Here is a 20832-nt window from a genome sequence, read left to right as displayed (position 1 = left end):
GACACACGCAAATATATGGTTCCACACATACACATAATTGGATACGAGTGCAAAACATCCAACACTATTTTTTGGAAATGACTGTAAATATTGACTTCACACAAACACGTTGCTTCTCGATACAGGCACAAGGCCAGCAGAACTATAAATATTGAAAATTGTACCCACACACGCACACATATATACACCCCCCAACATACATATAAACACACACACACCACACACGCGCGCGCACACATACATACATACATATAGCTCTTCCTGTCCTAAATGAACTTACTTATCCAGCTCAAATTCAGTCAAGCGGAAAATACACTCCCTAACTACACATTAAAAAGCTATTTAAAATATCCACATGACATCTACTGACCAGCCTGAACAATAGGAATTCTCAACAAAGCTATTTTCGAAAATTCTAAACATTCACGTGACCTCTCTATTATGACCACATCCATGTGACCTCTTTATTATGACCAATAAGAAATTTTAGGCGTGACACTAGCCAAATTTTAACTTCTCTGGAGCCTTTTTTCTTACCCCAACACCAACTTCCATTCAAACATTCACATGACCCCTTCATAATGACCAATCAAAATTATATTGACCATTGTCCACAAGAAATTTTAGGCGCGAAACCAAGCAAATCTTAAACAACTCTGGAGCCTCTTTTTTCACATATAAGAGACAGGAAACCCAACATAAAGTCAGATAAGAGAAAAAAACTTTTGATAAGCATAACAAATGCGCAACCGGTAAAAAGAACTTTCACCTAATTAAATTACTTAAATTATTTTGTCAGCATTTTCTTCATTTCCTTTTATTTATATATATATATATATATATGCAGGCACTCCAGGGTAAATGTCTTCTAATACAGCCTCAAGCTGACCAAAGTCTTGTGAGTGGATTTTGGAGATGGAAACTGAAAGAAGCCTGTAGTGTGTGCGTGCGCACATGTGTGTTTGTGTCAGTGTTTGTTTCTGACCACCACTTGATGACTTGTGTTGAGTTATGTATGTCCCTGTAACTTAGCAGTTCAGCAACAGAGGCTGATAAAATAAGTACCAGGCTTTGAAAAAGAAAAAAAGGTGTTGGAAGTTGATTCATTCAACTAAAAAGATGATGCTCCAGCATGGCCACAGTCCAATGGCTGAAACAAGTAAATAGCTAAAAAGATATACTGAGTGAGAAAGAGAGAGAATTACAATTTATTAAACTGAACATGACTGACATAATCACTTTTTCCCTCTTCATACATAGAGCGCAGGAATGGCTGTGTGGTAAGTAGCTTGCTTGCCAACCACATGGTTCCGGGTTCAGTCCCACTGCGTGGCACTTTGGGCAAGTGTCTTCCACTATAGCCTTGGGCCGACCAAAGTCTTGTGAGTGGATTTGGTAGACGGAAACTGAAAGAAGCCCGTCGTATATATGTGTGTATATATATAAATAATATATATATATATATACATATATATATGTGTGTGTGTGTGTATATGTTTGTGTGTCTGTATTTGTCTCCCCAACATCGCTTGACAACCGATGCTGGTGTGTTTACGTCCCCGTAACTTAGCAGTTCAGCAAGAGACTGATAGAATAGGTACTGGGCTTACAAAGAATAAGTCCTGGGATCGATTTGCTCGACTAAAGGCGGTGCTCCAGCATGGTCGCAGTCAAATGACTGAAACAAGTAAGAGAGAGAGAGAGAGAGAGAGAGCAAAGAAACCACTAAAACACCTGAGGTCAAATAAGGTCAGTGCCAAAACATCTCGTTCTCTCACCGAGACACACTTGTCCTTTTCCCCTGCTCTGTAACTCACCTCTTGCAAAATGTCCGAGTAATTCTTGATGACAGTGTTGATTGTCTTGGTGCTGTTAGATGCAGAGTCTTTCAAGGTGCCCAGAAGCAGCTGCCGCTCTTTCAGCTTCTCCTCCTTCCTCTGTATGGCTTTCTGCAGCGCTTCTCTTAGATTCTTATTCTGTCTGGTGACCATGACAACAATGACAATGGCAGTGGTAATAGACAGAGCAGCAAAAGTGATGTGTCCATGTGGGTGGTCATGGGAAATAAAAACAGGAAAGATATATTATTGAAAATATACAAAACAAAAATAAAGTTTTTTTTCTTATCAACAATTATTATTATTATCGTTATTATTATTATTACTATTATTATTGTTATTATTATCGTTATTATTAATATTATTATCATTATTATTATTATTGTTATTATTATTATCATCGTTATTATTATTATTACTATTACTATTATAATTATTATTATTACTATTATTATTACTATTATCGTTATTATTATTATTATTATCGTTATTATTATTATTATCATCGTTATTATTATTATTATTATCGTTATTATTATTATTATCATCGTTATTATCATTATTATTATTATTACTATTATTATTATCATCGTTATTACTATTACTATTATTATTATTATTATTACTATTACTATTATTATTATCGTTATTATTATTATTATCGTTGTTATTATTATTATTATAAAGGTAGTGACCTGGCAGAATTGTTAGCATACCAGGAAAAGTGTTCAGCAGCATTTCGTCTGTTTTCATTCTAAGTTCAAATCCCACCAACATCAACTCTGCTTTTAGGATGGCAAGTTGACAAAACCATTAGCAATGCCAGGCAAAATGCTTAGCAGCAATTCATCCGTCCAAACATTGAGACCAAATGCTGCCGAGATCAACTTTGCCTTTCATCCTCTCCATGTTGATAAAATAAGTACCAATTGACCACTGGGATCAATGTAGTTGACTTACTCCCTCTTGTGACAAAATTGGAAATCAATATTATAACTATTATTACTACTACTACTACTACTATTATTATTGGCCGATGCCAGCGCCGCCTCGACTGGCTTCCGTGCCGGTGGCACGTAAAATACACCAATCCGACCATGGCCGTTGCCAGCCTCGCCTGGCACATGTGCAGGTGGCACGTAAAAAGCACCCACTACACTCACGGAGTGGTTGGCGTTAGGAAGGGCATCCAGCTGTAGAAACACTGCCAGATAAGACTGGAGCCTGGTGCAGCCTTCTGGCTTCCCAGATCCCCGGTCGAACCGTCCAACCCATGCTAGCATGGAGAACGGACGCTAAATGATGATGATGATGATGATGATTATTATTAAGGCGGTGAGCTGGCAGAATCGTTAGCACACTGGACGAAATGCTTACCAGTATTTCACCTGTCGCTGTGTTCTGAGTTCAAATTCCACCAAGGTTGACTTTGCCTTTCATCCTTTTGAGATCGATAAATAAAGTACCAGTGAAACGGGGGGTGGGATGCAACTGACTAGTCCCCTACCCAAAAGTTTGAGGCCTTGTGCCTTGAGTAGAAAGGATTATTATTAACATAATCATCGTAATTAAGGGCATAAATTATTGAAGCATTGAAAAAAATGCTTTGGTGCATTTGTGTTGCCTTGATCTACTTTGTCTTTCATCCCTCCAGGGCCCATAAAATAAAGTACCACTCTGATAATAGGCTCAATGTAAATCACTAATCCTATATCTCCAACTTTCAAGGTTTCTGCTTCAATTAGAAACAATTATTAATACATTCCAGAACAAAATTTTAATTTTTTTTGTGTATTTGCTCGTTAAGTGTCATTTCCTATTTGCTTCCAACTAGAAATCAAAGCAAATGACTTTCCCCTTCAAACTTTGCTTTTGTGATCTGGATGGAGATCAATGTTTTGAAACTCACCTATTTTCCATTAAATTTCAGACAGATTCAGCAGAAATCACATTATAGCAAATATTCTGCTCAATACCACAGATTTGCTTGTCATTTGCTTGACCATAACCACTTGAGCATGTCCCTTAGTAACTGACAATATGTGCATCTCTGATCATGAGCAGGAGTAGTTGGGCAGCATCATAGCCATGTGCTGAGAGGGATTCTTTAAGGTTTGAATAAATATAAACAAAAGCAAAGTCTGATGTAAATATCAGCCATCTCCCATACTTTCTAGGAGTAAGCAAACAAGAAATAACAGTTGCCGCCCAAGGACAAAAATCATGTTACAGTGTTATTATCATCATTTTTGAAAGTCATTTCTTAAGATTTTCTATAAACATTTGAGCCAGCACCGAGAGTCACAATGTTTCAAATACAAATACGTCTACAGCACCATCCGAACGTGACTGATGCCAACCCCGCCTCGAATGGCTTCTGTGCCGGTGGCACATATAAAGCACCATCCGAACGTGGCCGATGCCAGCACCGCCCCGACTGGCTTCTGTGCCGGTGGCACATAAGAAGCACCATCCGAATGTGGCCGATGCCAGCACCGCCTTGACTGGCGTCCGTGCCGGTGGCACATAAAAAAAAAAACACCAACCGATCGTGGCCGATGCCAGACCCCTCTGGCACCTGTGCAGGTGGCACGTAAAAAGCACCCACTACATTCGCAGAGTGGTTGGCGTTAGGAAGGGCATCCAGCTGTAGAAACACTGCCAGATCAGAACCGTCCAACCCGTGCTAGCGCGGAAAACGGACGTTAAAAGATGATGATGTAGCCCCCAGTTTATGGGAATCACGCCTGTGTTGTTTTGCAGGTTATTACTGACAGCTTTCAAAGTTACTAAATCTGGATCATGTACCATGTTGATAATACTCTTTGATATCCCAAACCCATAAAACAAGAATTAAGAGTCAAATATATCTCCCAGTTAGGAGGTTATACATATCAACCCTAAAACAGGAATTGGGTGCTACTCTGACTCAACCAAAACTGCAACTGGACTGACAATATGACCCATCCTTGTTTTTTCCTGTCCTTATTTGTATCAATTGTCTAAACTGTCCAGATGTTTTGCTGTTGCCTGTAACATTCTTGTTTTGTTTATATAGGAGTGGCTGTGTGGTAGGTAGCTTACTTAACAACCACACGGTTCCGGGTTCAGTCCGACAGCGTGGCATCTTGGGCAAGTGTCTTCTACTATAGCCATGGGCTGACCAAAGCCTTGTGAGTAGATTTGGTAGACGGAAACTGAAAGAAGCCCGTCGTATATATGTTTATATATTTGTGTGTGTTTGTCCCCCCAACATCGCTTGACAACCGATGCTGGTGTGTTTACATTCTTGTAACTTAGCGGTTCGGCAAAAGAGACCGATAGAATAAATACTAGGCTTACAAAGAATAAGTCCTGGGATTTGATTTTCTCGACTAATGGTGGTGCCCCAGCATGGCCACAGTCAAATGACTGAAACAAGAGTATATATATATATATATAAACTTACTTGGAGAAAAGAAACGAAACAACGCGAGGGCGCTCAGTCATATGATAATTTAATAAATAAAATATATGCATACATACATATATATGTACGTACCTACATCTATATGTATATATATGTATATATATGTATATATATATATATATATATTCTTTTCTACTTGTTTCAGTCATTTGACTGCAGCACCACTTTGATGGGTTTTAGCCGAATAAATTGACCCCAGTATCAGTCTCTTTTGCCAAACTGCTAGATTACAGGGATGTAAACACATCAACACCAGTTGTCAATTGGTGATGAAAAGGACAAACAGACACACACATATATTCTGAAAGAATGAAAGACAAAATTGACCTTGGCAGAATTTGGACTTGCCCAATGTCCCATGAAGTGGAACTGAACCTGGGACCATGTAGTTGGGAAGCAAGCTTCTTACCACACAGTCATGCTGGCACCTATGTGTGTGTGTGTGTGTGTGTGTATGTATATATATATATATATATATATAATATACACACACATACACATGCACATACATAAATATACAAGGTGGGCTTCCACACAGTTTCCATCCACCGAAGTTACTCACCAGGCATTGGTTGGCCTAGAGCTAAAGTAGAAGACATATGTGCAAAGTGCTGTGGAGTGGGACTGAACCTGAAATCACATGGCTACAAAGGAAGCTTCTTAACCACAGTCTTGACTTATGGGGTTTTTCTCCCCCCCACCCCCCCTTTTTTAATTGATTCCCAAAAAGATGAAAGGAAATTTTGACTTCGATAGGATTTGAACTCTGGTGCAGATAGTCACAACAAGCACATAGTGGCATGCTATCCAAAGAATGGCACTATGTTGTGGAAGAAGAAGAAGAAGAAGAAGAAGGAGAAGAATGGAAGAAGAAGAAGAATTGGAAGAAGAAGAAGGAGAAGAAGAAGAATTGGAAGAAGAAGAAGAAGGAGAAGAAGAAGAATTGAAGAAGAAGAAGAATTGGAAGAAGAAGAAGAAGAAGAAGAAGAAGAAGGAGAAGAATGGAAGAAGAAGAAGAATTGGAAGAAGAAGAAGGAGAAGAAGAATTGGAAGAAGAAGAAGAATTGAAGAAGAAGAAGAAGAAGAAGAAGAAGAAGAAGAATTGGAAGAAGAAGAAGGAGAAGAAGAAGAAGAAGAAGAAGAAGAAGAAGAATGGAAGAAGAAGAAGGAGAAGAAGAAGGAGAAGAATGGAAGAAGAAGAAGGAGAAGAAGAATTGGAAGAAGAAGAAGGAGAAGAATGGAAGAAGAAGAAGAATTGGAAGAAGAAGAAGGAGAAGAAGAAGAAGGAGAAGAATGGAAGAAGAAGAAGAAGAAGAAGAAGAAGAAGAAGAAGAGAAGAAGAAGGAGAAGGAGAGAATGGAAGAAGAAGAGAATGGAAGAAGAAGAAGAAGGAGAAGAAGAAGAATTGGAAGAAAGAGGAGAAGAAGAAGATTGAAGAAGAAGAAGAATTGGAAGAAGAAGAAGAAGAAGAAGAAGAAGGAGAAGAATGGAAGAAAAGAAGAATTGGAAGAAGAAGAAGAATGGAAGAAGAAGAAGAAGAAGAAGAAGAAGGAGAAGAATGGAAGAAGAAGAAGAATTGGAGAGAAGAAGGAGAAGAAGAATTGGAAGAAGAAAAGAGAATGGAAGAAGAAGAAGAAGAAGAAGAAGAAGAAGAAGAATTGGAAGAAGAAGAAGGAGAAGAAGAAGAAGAGAAAAGAAGAAGAAGAAGAATGGAAAAAAAGAAGGAGAAGAGAAGGAAGAATGGAAAGAAGAAGGAGAAGAAGAAGAATTGGAAGAAGAAGAAGGAGAAGAAGGAAGAAGAAGAAGAATGGAAAAAGAAGGAGAAGAAGAAGAAGGAGAAGAATGAAGAAGAAGAAGAGAAGAAGAAGAAGAAGAAGGAGAAGAAGAAGGAGAAGGAGAAGGAGAAGAATGGAAGAAGAAGAAGAATTGGAAGAAGAAGAAGAAGAAGGAGAAGAAGAAGAATTGGAAGAAGAAGAAGAAGAATTGGAAGAAGAAGAAGAAGAATTGGAAGAAGAAGAAGAAGAAGAAGAAAGAAGGAAGAAGAAGAATTGGAAGAAGAAGAATGAGATGAAGAAGTAGAGGAAGAAGAAGAAGAAGAAGAAAGAAGGAAGAAGAAGAATTGGAAGAAGAAGAATGAGATGAAGAAGAAGAAGTAGAGGAAGAAGAAGAATGAGAAAAAGAAGAAGAAAAGAAAAATAAGAATTGGAAGAAGAAGAATTGGAAGAAGAATGAGAATTGGAAGGAGGAGGAGGGGAGGAGAAGAATTGGAAGAAAAAGAAAGAAAGAAAGAAAGAAAGAGAAAAGGAAGAATAAAATTAAATACTCACTCAGCTTGTGCCGAAGAACGAGCGTCAAGGTCGCGCAAACGAACTCTCTTCTGAGTCTGAAGATTTTCATATCGCTCCTGGATGAGGGCTTGGGCATCAACCAATTCGCTCTCTTCTAACTGGAATGACTTCAACTTCATGGAATTCACAACACTCAGCTCCATAAATGCTTTGATTTCATTCTTGATCTTCCTGTTCGTGGTAGGTGGATAATTATAACGATAATAAGAAATTAGATGGCAACAACCATTAGGAAAAAAATTCCAACATAGAAAATTCCAACAAACACACGCATCATATTACACTCTCTCAAGAACCACATCTTAACGGCTAACATTATAGGTCATTTCCCTTTCTATAGCTTGGTCTCAACAGACACATCTCCGCAGCATTCCTGAGAAAACTTTTGTTTTGTAAAAACTTAAGAAACAGCTGTAATGACCTAATACATATCCATCATGCATTTTATTCATTTAAGTATATATCTATATATATACGTTTAAATATTTGTTGTGCAAGATTTTTTATGTGAAGTCGTGTGTTGAAACAGATATTGTTATATTTCGGAATGGTCATATTGCCAGTTTAGCCAATAAAAACACACGCACTATATATTTGGTGTTATTTTGCTTCAGTGATATTTATTCTTACATTAATCTTAATCTTATTTCGGCCAAAGTTCTTTCGTCACACTCCTGTGACCGCATCAGTGGTCCTTTGTTTTCTTCTCACTTACTTGTGTCTCTCCTTCTAACCGTCAGCCATTTTGTATTTCTATTGTATGTCTTCATTTGCGCATGCTTATATCTCTATGTGCGTCTATGTTTATTTAGTGTGTGTGTGGGGGGGATGCCTGTAATATTTGTATCTTCTGGTTATATACATTCTTGTAATTTGTATTTTGTTTTTGTTGTTGTTGCTTTTGTTCTAATTTTGTTCATGTGTTTACATCCACCCATTATTATCATTACATATGCTTGTATGTATGTATAACAACAAAATTAGTAATAATAATAAATCTAATTGAAAAAAAAAAATATATATATATATATATATATATATATATATATATATATATAGGGCCGAGGCATTCCGCCAACTCAATGACACCTCCTTCTATTCCCCTCTGCCCTCTAACCTCACACGTAGCTACCAACAGACGGTATCCTCTACTGTCCAAGACCTCATCTCGTCCTCCCGTCTCCCCCGCACCGCATCCAACCTAATTGTGCGAACCCCACGTACCCCCACCATTTACTTCCTCCCCAAAATCCACAAACCCAACAACCCTGGCCGCCCCATCGTCTCCGCCTGTAACTGCCCCACGGAGCTCATCTCTAAATACCTCGACCGTGTCCTTGCCCCCCTAGTGGCATCTCTTCCCCCACATCCACGATACCAACCATGCTCTCGGCTTTTCAACTCTTTCTCCTTTCCTCCCGGCTCCTCCAAAATCCTTTTTACTATGTACATCCAAAGCCTCTATACTGTTATCCCTCACCACGAAGGACTGCAGGCCCTTCGACACTTTCTTGACCTCCGCTCTAACCCTGTACCTGACACTCCACACTCATTCGTCTGGCCGAATGTCCTTACTCTGAACTGCTTCTCGCGCGCGGCGAGTTCTACCATCAGGTCTCGGGAGTGGCCATGGGAACGCGAATGGGCCCCAACTATGCGAACCTGTTCGTTGGCTATGTTGAGGCCCAAATATTCTCTAATTTCACTGGTCCCACTCCTGAACTATATGGTCGTTATATTGACGACATTATCGGTGCCACCTCACTCTCCCGCGAACATCTAGATTCCTTCCTCTCTTCATCCAATCTTTCCATCCAGCCCTCCACTTCACTTCCTATCTCCAACACACTCTGTCTCCTTCCTCGACATTTCGGTTAGCATTCTTCACTCCACTCTTACCACCTCCATTCACTACAAACACACAGACTCACACTCATACCTCAACTTCTCTTCCTCCCACCCAGAACACACCAGCTTTCCATCCCCTATTCCCAATTCCTCCGTCTACGTAGGCTCTGTAGTGACGACCATGACTTTGAGACTCAGTCTCAACGTATGGCTCACCACTTCACCCTACGTGGATACCCCCTCACCACTATCCACACCGCCCTTGCCAGAGCACGGTCCGTGACCGTGTATCTGCTCTCTCTCCCCGAACCCGCCCTGTAGTCTCCCGCCTCCCTTTTCCCCTCACTTACCACCCCACGACCCTACGTCTCCAACGCACCATTCTTCGAGCTTTCCGTCATCTCCAGTCCGACCCGTCCACTTCACACTCTTCCCTAACCGACCTCCCCTCTTTCAAACGAGCCCACAACCTTCGAGACCTTTTGGTCCATAGCTCTTCCCTGACCCTACCTCCCAACCCGGCTCGTTCCCCTGCTCCCGCCCACGTTGCCGCACTTGCCCTTACCTCTCCAACACCACCCGCCTCACTGGCACCCACCATCGACCCTATCCATCATCCACTCCTTCACCTGCACCTCCAGCAATATTATCTATTGCATCTCTTGCTCTCTCTGCAATTCCTTGTACATCGGACAAACGGGACGCCGCTTGGCTGACCGGTTCGCGGAACACCTTCGTGACATCCACCTTGCGAACGACACACCGGTCTCACGCCATTTCCACTCCACCGGTCACTCCTTGCAACACCTATCTGTGTTCGGTTTGTCCTTACACAGAGGCCATCCGGATTCCTGTTTGCACCGTGAACAGGAATTAATCTTCTCTCTTCGCTCTTATACGCCATTTGGTCTCAACTCTCCCCCCTCCTCATCTAACCCCCCTCTCCCCCCTCCTCACCTATCCTTTCTCCCCCGACCCCTACTTCTTCAGTCCTTCATCCTTTCACCCCTACTCCCCTTCCCTTCTTCCCTCTTTCTCCCTCCCTCTGCTCCCTCACTCCCTCTTTCCTCCTTCATCCCCCTCCTCACCTTCCTTCTCCCCCATCGTCTCCTCTTCCCCTTCTCCTCCCCTCCCCCTCCTCCCCTCTTCTTACCCTCCCCTTCTCCCCCCTCTCTCCTCACTACACCACATGACTTTACACATCACATCACATATGATGTGCCATACTAATACACACACCAACTAATACATACTAATACGTACTAATACATACTAGTACATACTAATACTTACACCAACCCTATACATACACACGTCCAGACTCCGCATACGCACTTATACTCTCTCACACACACACACACACCTATACATACCATACGTACTAATACATACTAATACATACACCAACCCCATACATACGCACTCCAGACCAATCTTACGCACTAATACTCTCTCATACACACACACACACACACACACCCCCTTATACATACTAATACAACACCAACCCTATACATACACACATCCAGACCCCTCCCACGCACTTTTAGCTGGTCCCTCAACCCGTTTATCACCCCTATTATCTCCCCTTATTTCGCTCTCGCGTCTCATGTTTGATCTTTGACCTCTGGCCGAAATCAGATCGCCATGTTGATTCGTTAGCTACTGCACGCATTTTTTTTCTCTCCTTCTTTCTGTGTTTTTCTCTCTCTGTGTATCTTTCTGTTGAAGAGCGTAGGCTCGAAACGTTAAAGACTTGTTTTATTTATATTTCCTGAGCGCCATACTAATACAATTGTTCGTTTGTTTTCCACCTGCCTTTGTCTTTTGTTTATTTTCATAAAGCTTCCCGTTATATATATATATATATATACATATATATATAAAATATTAGTTATCGCCATACCAATATGGCATTCTTATAAAAATAAGAATAAAGCTGACTGCTTATTAGCCCCATGAGGCCATCGCCTTAAGTTAGCTATTTGATACACAAACTGTATCCATATAACCTTTGAACAAGGGAGGTCAGCAGTCGCTCCACACTACTTGGCCGGCAGCTACAGCGTTTTTGGAGTATTGCAACCTTTTCAATGCAGCGTAGCCAACCAGTAGGTGTATATATATATATATATATATATATATACATATATATATATATACACACACATATACACATATACATACACACATATATATATATATAGTTATTCATTTCTATTTCTTTAATTATCTGTGTATTTATTATGTTTGCAGGATCCACTATCGTCATATGTTGTGGTGTGCGCTATTGCTCCATTCTAGTTTTCTATTCAGGCTAGGTTTATTTTCTATTATGTGTAGCTTCTGTAATTTGTCTAATTGTTGCATCTGTTCTATGTGTGGACAATATCTTAATCTCTATGTTATTGATTGATCCCCCGTGTTCTTGTTCAGCGTGTTGGTACAGAATCGATGAGCTTTTACCTTCCTTGAGTTGTCTCCAATGTTCATTCACCCGCTCACCAATGCTTCTTGCTGTTTCCCCTACGTATGTTACTGTCTTGTTACTGCATCGTCCCTCTATACATCTTATACTATAGACCACATTTCTGGCTTTACAGTTTGTTTGTGGGCTAAATCTACATACAGTGCAATAGTTATCCGACAGAGAGTTCTACTAAAAGGATAGCTCTCTACCAATTATAGATCTGATAGGGTTGCCTGGCTTTTCAACAACCTTAATTCTTAGTTTAAGTTTATCTAGGGTCCTTCTAAAGCGGTACGCCAGTTCACCTCCAGGGGTGGTGTCAACGAACATGACACTCTGGTATTTATGGCTATCATACCAAGAGTTGGCCTTCCCTATTTTCTTTTTTGTCCTTTCTATAGTGTTCCATGACTTGTTCTATAGAGTGGGCAAATACCATTCCTATCATTACATAATATTTATCAAATTTCTTCATGGCTCCTTTGTATACTCTGACCCTTTCTTTATGGCTGTAACCTGAGAACTGCATGCGGTGAATGAAATACTGTATGTGTCTCTTTAATTCTGTAGGCTCGCACATGCGTGACACATTTCTCATTATTCTGACGAGGTCTGCCATCAAAATATTGAATTTGGCATTGCCCGCAATGGCTGAGTTCCGGTGGATCAGGTATTTTGAGGCCATAGGTTTTGCATAGTATGAATGAAGGATTTGGGTTTTATTTTTCACAATTTCTAGCCAGAGTTCAGTGTCTAGTACTGGTAGTCTATGGTTGGGGTGTTTAGTGGGGTAGTCTATATATAGTGTGTGTGTTTTTATTGGCTAAACTGGCAATATGACCATTCCTAAATATAACAATATCTATATATATATAACGGGAAGCTTTATGAAAATAAACAAAAGACGAAGGCAGGTGGAGTACAAACAGACAATTGTATTAGTATGGCACTCAGGAAATATAAATAAAACAAGTCTTTTACATTTTGAGCCTACACTCTTCAACAGAAAGATACACAGAAAAGAAACACGGAGAGAAACAAGGAGAGAAAAAAATGCGTGCAGAAGCTATATATATATATACATATATATATATATATACCGGAGAAAACACATAAACGTGAAACAAGGTGGAAAAAAAGAGCACTCAAATACCAGGGGTAGAGTAATATGCTTTATTTAAAAGCAGCAGAGTAATAGGTTTTGTTAAATTTTCTGCTGCTTTAAATAAAGTATATATATATATATATATATATATATATATATATATATATATATATAAAACTGTAGTTGTGTGAGTGTCTGTCTCCTACGATTTAGATTCCTAACTCCTCCCACATTTTGCGGTGCAGTTTAACCAAATTCGGGTATCTTATAGTCGTGATTAATATCGAGCCCGTCTGGCTATTAGCGTGCGTCTACGATGAGTCTACGATTTAAAAAATAATTTAACATCATTTTTTTATTCCATTTTAATGCATAATTTTTCGTGTGTCGATGGCGGCGGAGTTGGCGTCCACGCTCAAACACCTGCACCTGTGTTTGCTTCTCCCCCTTCTTCCCTCCCTCGTGAAGCCGTGGGGAAGGGAGTTTAAGGAAATCAACGTCGTAATGCGTTGTCAAGGAGGCCAGCGTTCTTTTAGAACGACTTCATGGCTTGAAGACACCAAAACAGAAATGGCTAAGAAAGGCCGATTTGGCATCTATAAGGGAAGTAACTCTCTAAAAATGCTTATATAGTTACTTCCCTTACAAACCCGAGCAACGCCGGGCGATACTGCTAGTCTATATATAAATATATATATGTATATACCGGAGAAAACACATAAATGTGAAACAAGGTGGAAAAAAAGAGTACTCAAATACCAGTGGTAGAGTTATATGCTTTATTTAAAGCAGCAGAGTAACAGGTTTTGTTGAATTTTCTGCTGCTTTAAATAAAGTATATATAATATATATATATATATATATACATATACAGGTCGTTGACGACTTACAGCCATAACTGGTTCTGGTTGACTGGTCGTAAGTCGGCCTATAGGCCTACATAACTTTGTTTTATATTTTTAAATTCTTAAAGTACATTCTCAGGTAAAAGTCACACACAGCGTTCTGTACTCTACTATTATACTGATGTTAGTCAAAAACTTTGGATTCTCAAACAGTTGTCTTATAAACAAATACGAAATTGCCTCGATGTCTCCACGACAGGATATTCATCCGACACTCGGGATAACCAAGCCTAGGGGAAACGGTTTTTAGCTGATATCATCAGTAGGTGGGTTAATTTCTAAGAAATTACTCCCATTAGATTTCAGCTGGACTTTTTATTATTGCTGCCGGCAGTGGGCACAGGAATCATCGTAAGTTGGATAGGTCATATGTCAACCATGACCTGTCTGTAAATACTAGAGTAAGCACATAAATGTGGACGTTAAACGATGAAGATGATGATGATGTCAGTTAGTATATATATATATATACACATACATATATATATATATATATATCATCATATATATATATATATATATATATCAGTATACCCCAGTGTTGCTCGGGTTTGTTTTCTTTTTGACCCTTTAGAATTGGAATTTTTGAAAAGTATGTAGCTTGTTATCCTCTTTAAGTGAACATTTTTCTGGTTGAAATACACCAAAAAATTGTAAAAAATAGGGATTTTCTTAGAAAAAAAGCACCTTTTTGATGTAAATAATTTTTGGTCTGATTTGAATTTTTTTCTTCTACAGAATGAAGAGGAAGCCTTCTTCTATCATACTCTCAATTTTGGTCAACTTGTGTCACAGGGTCTCAGAGGAGATAGTATTAGTTGAAGGCTACCAAACCTACCACACACACACACAGACAACTTCAGCTTTATATATATATATATATATATATATATATATATATAAGAGAAGACAATTGCCCAGTGTGCCACACAGTGGCACTGAATCTGAAACTATCCAGTTGGGATACAAACTTTCCAACTCCACAATCATAGCTATTAACAACTATTGTACAACACACTACACAATCTAGTCTTAGATACACTATGAGTAAAAGATGTGATGGTCACAGATGGAACATCTTTGATCATGAGCCTGAGGGATCAGGACTGACCTGGCACTAAACAACAACAACTACTACCACTAATTTTAAGATAGATACGCGAGTAAAATTACTAAAAGAGAAACGAAAATAAACTTTGGAAACAGCAACTCCACCATAGGTTACGTGGAAATGATGTGTATTCAAGGGAGATAATCAAAGAACATAATATTGTAATACTTCATGTAAAGTAAATGTAACAAATGAAAAATCCTTCAAGAATCCATAAAATTCCTGGATCACTACCAACATTTCATCATCTGTTCCTTGTGTCATTACCAACTTTTCCTGCAAGTTTCATTAAATACTGTTCACAACTTTTTGAGTTATTTTGCACACAGACGGACAAGCCAACGCCGATAAAACATAACCTCCTTCCTTGGTGTAGGTAACTACTGTATCATAGATTAGATAATATAGTCCTAGAAAGATCTGAATAAAAGATGGAATGGAGTTGGAAGATCTCTGATCATAGGTCTGCTGGATCAGGATTGACCTTGGGCTAAACAACAACTATACCCACTAATACTAACTGCTATATTATACATTAGATAATGTAGTCTTAGATACACTATGCCTGAATAAAAGATGAGATGTTCTCATTTTTGATCATAGGCCAGCTGGATCAGGACTGACCTGGGGCTAAACAACAACATAACAATAACCAAAAAGTTTGACTCACTCATGTTTTTGCATATCCTCTTCCATGGTTTGCAGGAGATGTAAGATCTGCTCTTGCATGTGTTCAGAGTTTGTCATACTGCTCAGCTTGCTGCTGTAATTTGACAAAGTACTCACTTTCCTCTGGATCTCTTCCTTCATCTTCTCCACCTTCTCCTTCATCGATTTCCTCTTTTCCTTTGTCTTCTCAGGAGACTGAACAATGTTCTGTTGCAACTTCTCTTTGTCTTGCTTCAATTTCACACTTTCACAATTTGTCTGAGCCTGCATAGTTGATAATAATAATAATAATAATTGTTAATAATAATAATAATAATAATTGTTAATAATAATAATAATAATGATAATGATAATAATAATAATAATTGTTAATAATAATAATAATAATGATAATGATAATAATAATGATAATAATAATAATTGTTAATAATAATAATAATAATAATAATAATTGTTAATAATGATAATAATAATTGTTAATAATAATAATTGTTAATAATAATAATTGTTAATAATGATAATAATAATTGTTAATAATAATAATAATTGTTAATAATAATAATAATTGTTAATAATAATAATAATAATTGTTAATAATAATAATAATAATAATAATTGTTAATAATAATAATAATGATAATGATAATAATAATAATAATAATAATGATAATGATAATAATAATTATCATCATCATCATCATCATCGTTTAACGTCCGCTTTCCATGTTGGCATGGGTTGGATGGTTTGACTGATGACTGGCAAGCCAGAGGGCTGCACCAGGCTCCAATCTGATCTGGCAGAGTTTCTACAGCTAGATGTCCTTTCTAACACCAGCCACCCTAAGAGTGTAGTGAGTGTTTTTACGTGCCACCGGCGGCACGAGGGTGAGTCAGGCAGTACTGGCAACAGCCATACTCAAATGGTGTTTTTACATGCCACCTGCCAGTCAGCGGCCCTGGCAACGATCACACTTGGATGGTGCTCTTAACATTCCACTAGCATGGATGCCAGTCAGGCAGTGCAGTCATCAGCATGATGATGATGATGATAAAGATGATGATGATGATGATGGTGATGATGATGGTGGTGATGATGATAATGATGATGATGATGATGGTGATGATGGTGATGATGATGATGATGATGATGATGATGATGATGATGATGGTGATGATGATGGTGATGAAATTTGGCCTGAAATTTGTGGGGATGGGTAAAATTCATCACATCAACCCCAGTGCTTGACTGGTACTTAATTTATTGACCCTGAAAGGAGGAAAGGTAAATGTGACCTCAGTGGAATTTGAACTCAGAACATAAAGACAGGCAAAATACTACTAAACATTTTGCTCAGCTGGCCACAACCATAACGATGATAATAATAATAATAATAATAATAATAATCCTAGATGCAATACGTCTGAATAATAGATGGGATGGTCATAGCTGGAACATCTTTGATAATAGCGGCTAATACAAACTACTATACATGTAGTCCTAGATACACTATGTCTGAATAAAAGATGAGATGGTCGCAGTTGGAACACCTTTGATTATAGGCCTGCCAGAGCTAAACAACATCCTCTTACCTTCAAGGCTCTGATTTCCGCAATCTTGGCCTTTCGTTCTGCTATAGCAGCCAATATTTCCTCGCTCTCTGCCTGGATCGCACTTAGTTTCTCTTTCATTTCCTCTGAATCCTTCATCAACTAATGCCCAAAGAGAAAAATTACCATAATAATAATAATAATAATAATAATAATAATAGGGAGAAGAAGAAGAAGAATTGGAAGAAGAAGAAGAAGAATTGGAAGAAGAAGAAGAAGAAGAAGAAGAAGAAGAATTGGAAGAAGAAGAAGAATTGGAAGAAGAAAGAAGAGCATCAACAGTCCTGGCATCCTTTGCATCCATGAGGATAAGAGGATGAAGAGGCTGAGTTTGCTAGACAGATTAACTACTCAGATACAAGATAAAGCATCTAACTTGCTTCTCATTCATCACCATTAATACCATTCTCCATACCCACATGTTACGGTGCCCCCCCACCCCACGTCCCATGCCCAGATCACCAAATTATTTCTCCTCATGTATTACACCTGTCATTTATCTCCTTCCTCCATCATCTCTCTCTTCTCCTCACTACCCTAAGCCTACCCAAACACACCATCTCCCTTCTCCCCGCTGCCAACAGCATCATTACTATCCTACTGTTAGTGTCCCTGTGCCCCCCGCCCCAGCTCATGCATTCTTTTCCCTTCAACCCTTTTCCAGGCTTTAGAGAGGCTACTGCCCTTCCTCCCTCTCTTGCCACCCATTCTTCACCTGGCAAAGACCAATTTACAAGCATCTGTCTTTCTTGTTGTCTGATGAGGATGTAATTCATCTTGCTTAAGGGCCTGCCACACTGATAGGTGATCAGGGGGCTGGCTGGTTCCCTGAAGTTAGTGTTTGCAGGTCATTAAATCGTTTGAAGCACAGAACTGCAGTCCCCTTGTTCCTACCTCATTTCTAGAGTCAAATCTGTAACTTTCATGCATACCATAATACCCACAGAAATGCTGCCCAACATGTCCATTGAGCTCATCAAGTCTCGGTCATTGCTGAGGTATCTCAGCAAAAGGATTTCATAAAATCGGTCCTTCTTATCATCAGCCAGCCGAGACGATGGAGCATAGACAGAGGTAGGTTTAACTTGATTTATTTAAGATTAATCTCAGCTTAACTACCCTTATCTGCCTCACCAGATGCTGATAATGATTTTAATAGACAGGCACGCAGATATTTCATCATCATCATCATCGTTTAACGTCCGCTTTCCATGCTAGCATGGGTTGAACGGTTCGACCAGGGTCTGGGAAGCCAGAAGGCTGCACGAGGCTCCAGTCTGATCTGGCAGTGTTTCTACAGCTGGATGCCCTTCCTAATGCCAACCACTCCTTGAGCGTAGTGGGTGCTTTTTACGTGCCAGAGGAGTCTGGTACCGGCCACGATCGGTTGGTGCTTTTTACGTGCCACCGGCACAAAAGCCAGTCAAGGCAGCGCTGGCATCGGCCACATTCGGATGGTGCTTTTTATGTGCCACCGGCACATGGGCCAGTTAAGGCGGCACTAGCATCGGCCACGTTCGGATGGTGCTTTATGGAGAGATAAACATATATTGGTATACAGAGGCAATCAGACAGATAGGAGGTGGCATCAAAAACCTCCCGGTCTAGTTCTGTAGCGTTCCAACAGATGACAGTACACGGTTGCATGTTCAGTGAGAACTAACAGTGACCTTCATGGGGCAGTGTGCCAAGTGACATCACTGTGTTTATTTCACAAGTTGTGAAATTTGTGTTTTTGTTATCACATGAATGCTGTAATCTGCAATTTTGTTATGGACAGGAACAAAGAGCCAGCATGAAATTTTCTGTTAAACTTGGGAAGTCTTCTACAGAGGCATCGATACGGTTTCAACCAGCTTATGGTGACAAGGCAATGGGTCGCATGCAATGTTTCAAGTGGCATGGGTGCTTCAAAAGTAGAAGAATGAGCGATCTGGAAAACCTGCTACAAACGTCACCCTTGGAAATGTGGTATTGTGTATTGAGAATTCGCCCCCCCCCCCCCCGGCCAGATCATCAATCCAGAGTTCTACGGTGATGTTTTGAAGCGTTTGAGGGAGGACATTCAATGAAAGCAATCAGATCTGTGGAGGACAAAGAATTGGATTCTTCATTATGACAAAGCACCATCACTTGAGCTTTCCTCACTCGTGAGTTTCTTGTCAAAAAAAAACATAGTATTGCTTCCACACCCACCCTATTCACCAGATACAGCACCCACAGACTTCCATCTCTTCCCCATGATGAATATGCGGTTCAAAGGTCACCGTTTTAACACTGTTGTCGAGATCATAAGTGAATCGCAGAAGATCCTCAACTCACAACTCACTTGGCGATAATGGAAAGGGTTACTAGAAAAAAAGAGGCAAAGGCGGCAACCTAACGGAATTGTTAGTGTTGGATAAAATAGTGACTTTTTTTCTCTTATTTTCTTTAACTTTACATTCAGGAACCTACTTTCAGCCTGATTCCAAGTGGCAGAAATGCCAGGACTGAAGCATTGTGGCACAAAGGGACTATTTTGAAGAAGATGATGATAAAACTTAAATAAATAAGTTATTTTTTTTTTAAACATAACTAGTCTAGGAACCTTTCGATACCCCCTCACACACACACACACACACACACACAGAAATAATAGAAGAGAACTAACAGATTCCTTTTCCGGTTCCTTCTTTTCTTGTATCTGACGGGCAATTTCCAGTTTTCTCCTACATTCTTCATTATTCTTGATCAATTCATTGTATTGCATCTTCTTGGTTTCCTTTTGGAGAGAAAGAGGCAACAATGTAGTGAATGATAATATTGTTTAACCCTAGGTCAATCCAGATGGGTCCAGCAGTGACCATCCTACCATCTAAAACATGGGATGGCAACAGGTGCCTTTGAAGTGTTGTCCACAGGCTTTGGACCCTTTCTAAAAAGAAAAATTTTCATATTTAATACATTTGTGGATATCTTTTATCTTTTACATGTTTCAATTGTGCGTGTGTGTGTGTGTATGTATGTGTGAATGTATTTGTGTGTGTATGTATGTGTGAATGTATTTGTGTGTGTATGTATGTATGTGTAAATGTATGTGTGAATGTATGTATGTATGTATGTATGTGACAGGCTTCTTTCAGTTTCTGTCTACTAAATACACTCACAAGACTGGCCTAAGACTATAGTACATGACTCTTGCCCAGGGTGCCACACAGTGGGACAGAACCCAGAACCATGTGGTTGGAAAGGAAGCTTCTTACCATAACAGCCACAACTATGCCTACAGATAAACATGTATAAATAATTTATTTTATATTTTATAAAAAGTAATATATATGACATAATGATATATATATATACATATATTTTTATGCGCCCTTTCCAAGTCTAGCCAGGTTCATGGGCCTGGTTTCCCGGTTTCTGTGGCGTATGTGTTCCCCCCAGCTGGACGGGACGCCAGTCCATCGCAACATCAC

General features: G+C 39.4%; 1 protein-coding gene across 1 annotated transcript in view; it reads right to left on the bottom strand.

The window, feature by feature from the left end:
• Nucleotides 1-20832, bottom strand: part of LOC115225396 (kinetochore protein Nuf2-B-like) — a 44004-nt gene that overhangs the window by 5568 nt on the left and 17604 nt on the right. Inside the window, exons 7-11 of the mRNA XM_029796351.2 lie at nt 20025-20135; nt 17354-17473; nt 15765-16027; nt 7635-7826; nt 1818-1980 (exon numbers count right to left, since the gene is read on the bottom strand). Coding sequence (XP_029652211.1) covers nt 1818-1980; nt 7635-7826; nt 15765-16027; nt 17354-17473; nt 20025-20135 — 849 coding nt within the window. The remainder of the gene's footprint in view (nt 1-1817; nt 1981-7634; nt 7827-15764; nt 16028-17353; nt 17474-20024; nt 20136-20832) is intronic.

Source organism: Octopus sinensis, linkage group LG27 (genome assembly GCF_006345805.1).
Source record: "Octopus sinensis linkage group LG27, ASM634580v1, whole genome shotgun sequence".
In the NCBI taxonomy this organism is placed as follows: domain Eukaryota; kingdom Metazoa; phylum Mollusca; class Cephalopoda; order Octopoda; family Octopodidae; genus Octopus; species Octopus sinensis.
This window is presented reverse-complemented; position numbering and strand designations above follow the sequence as displayed.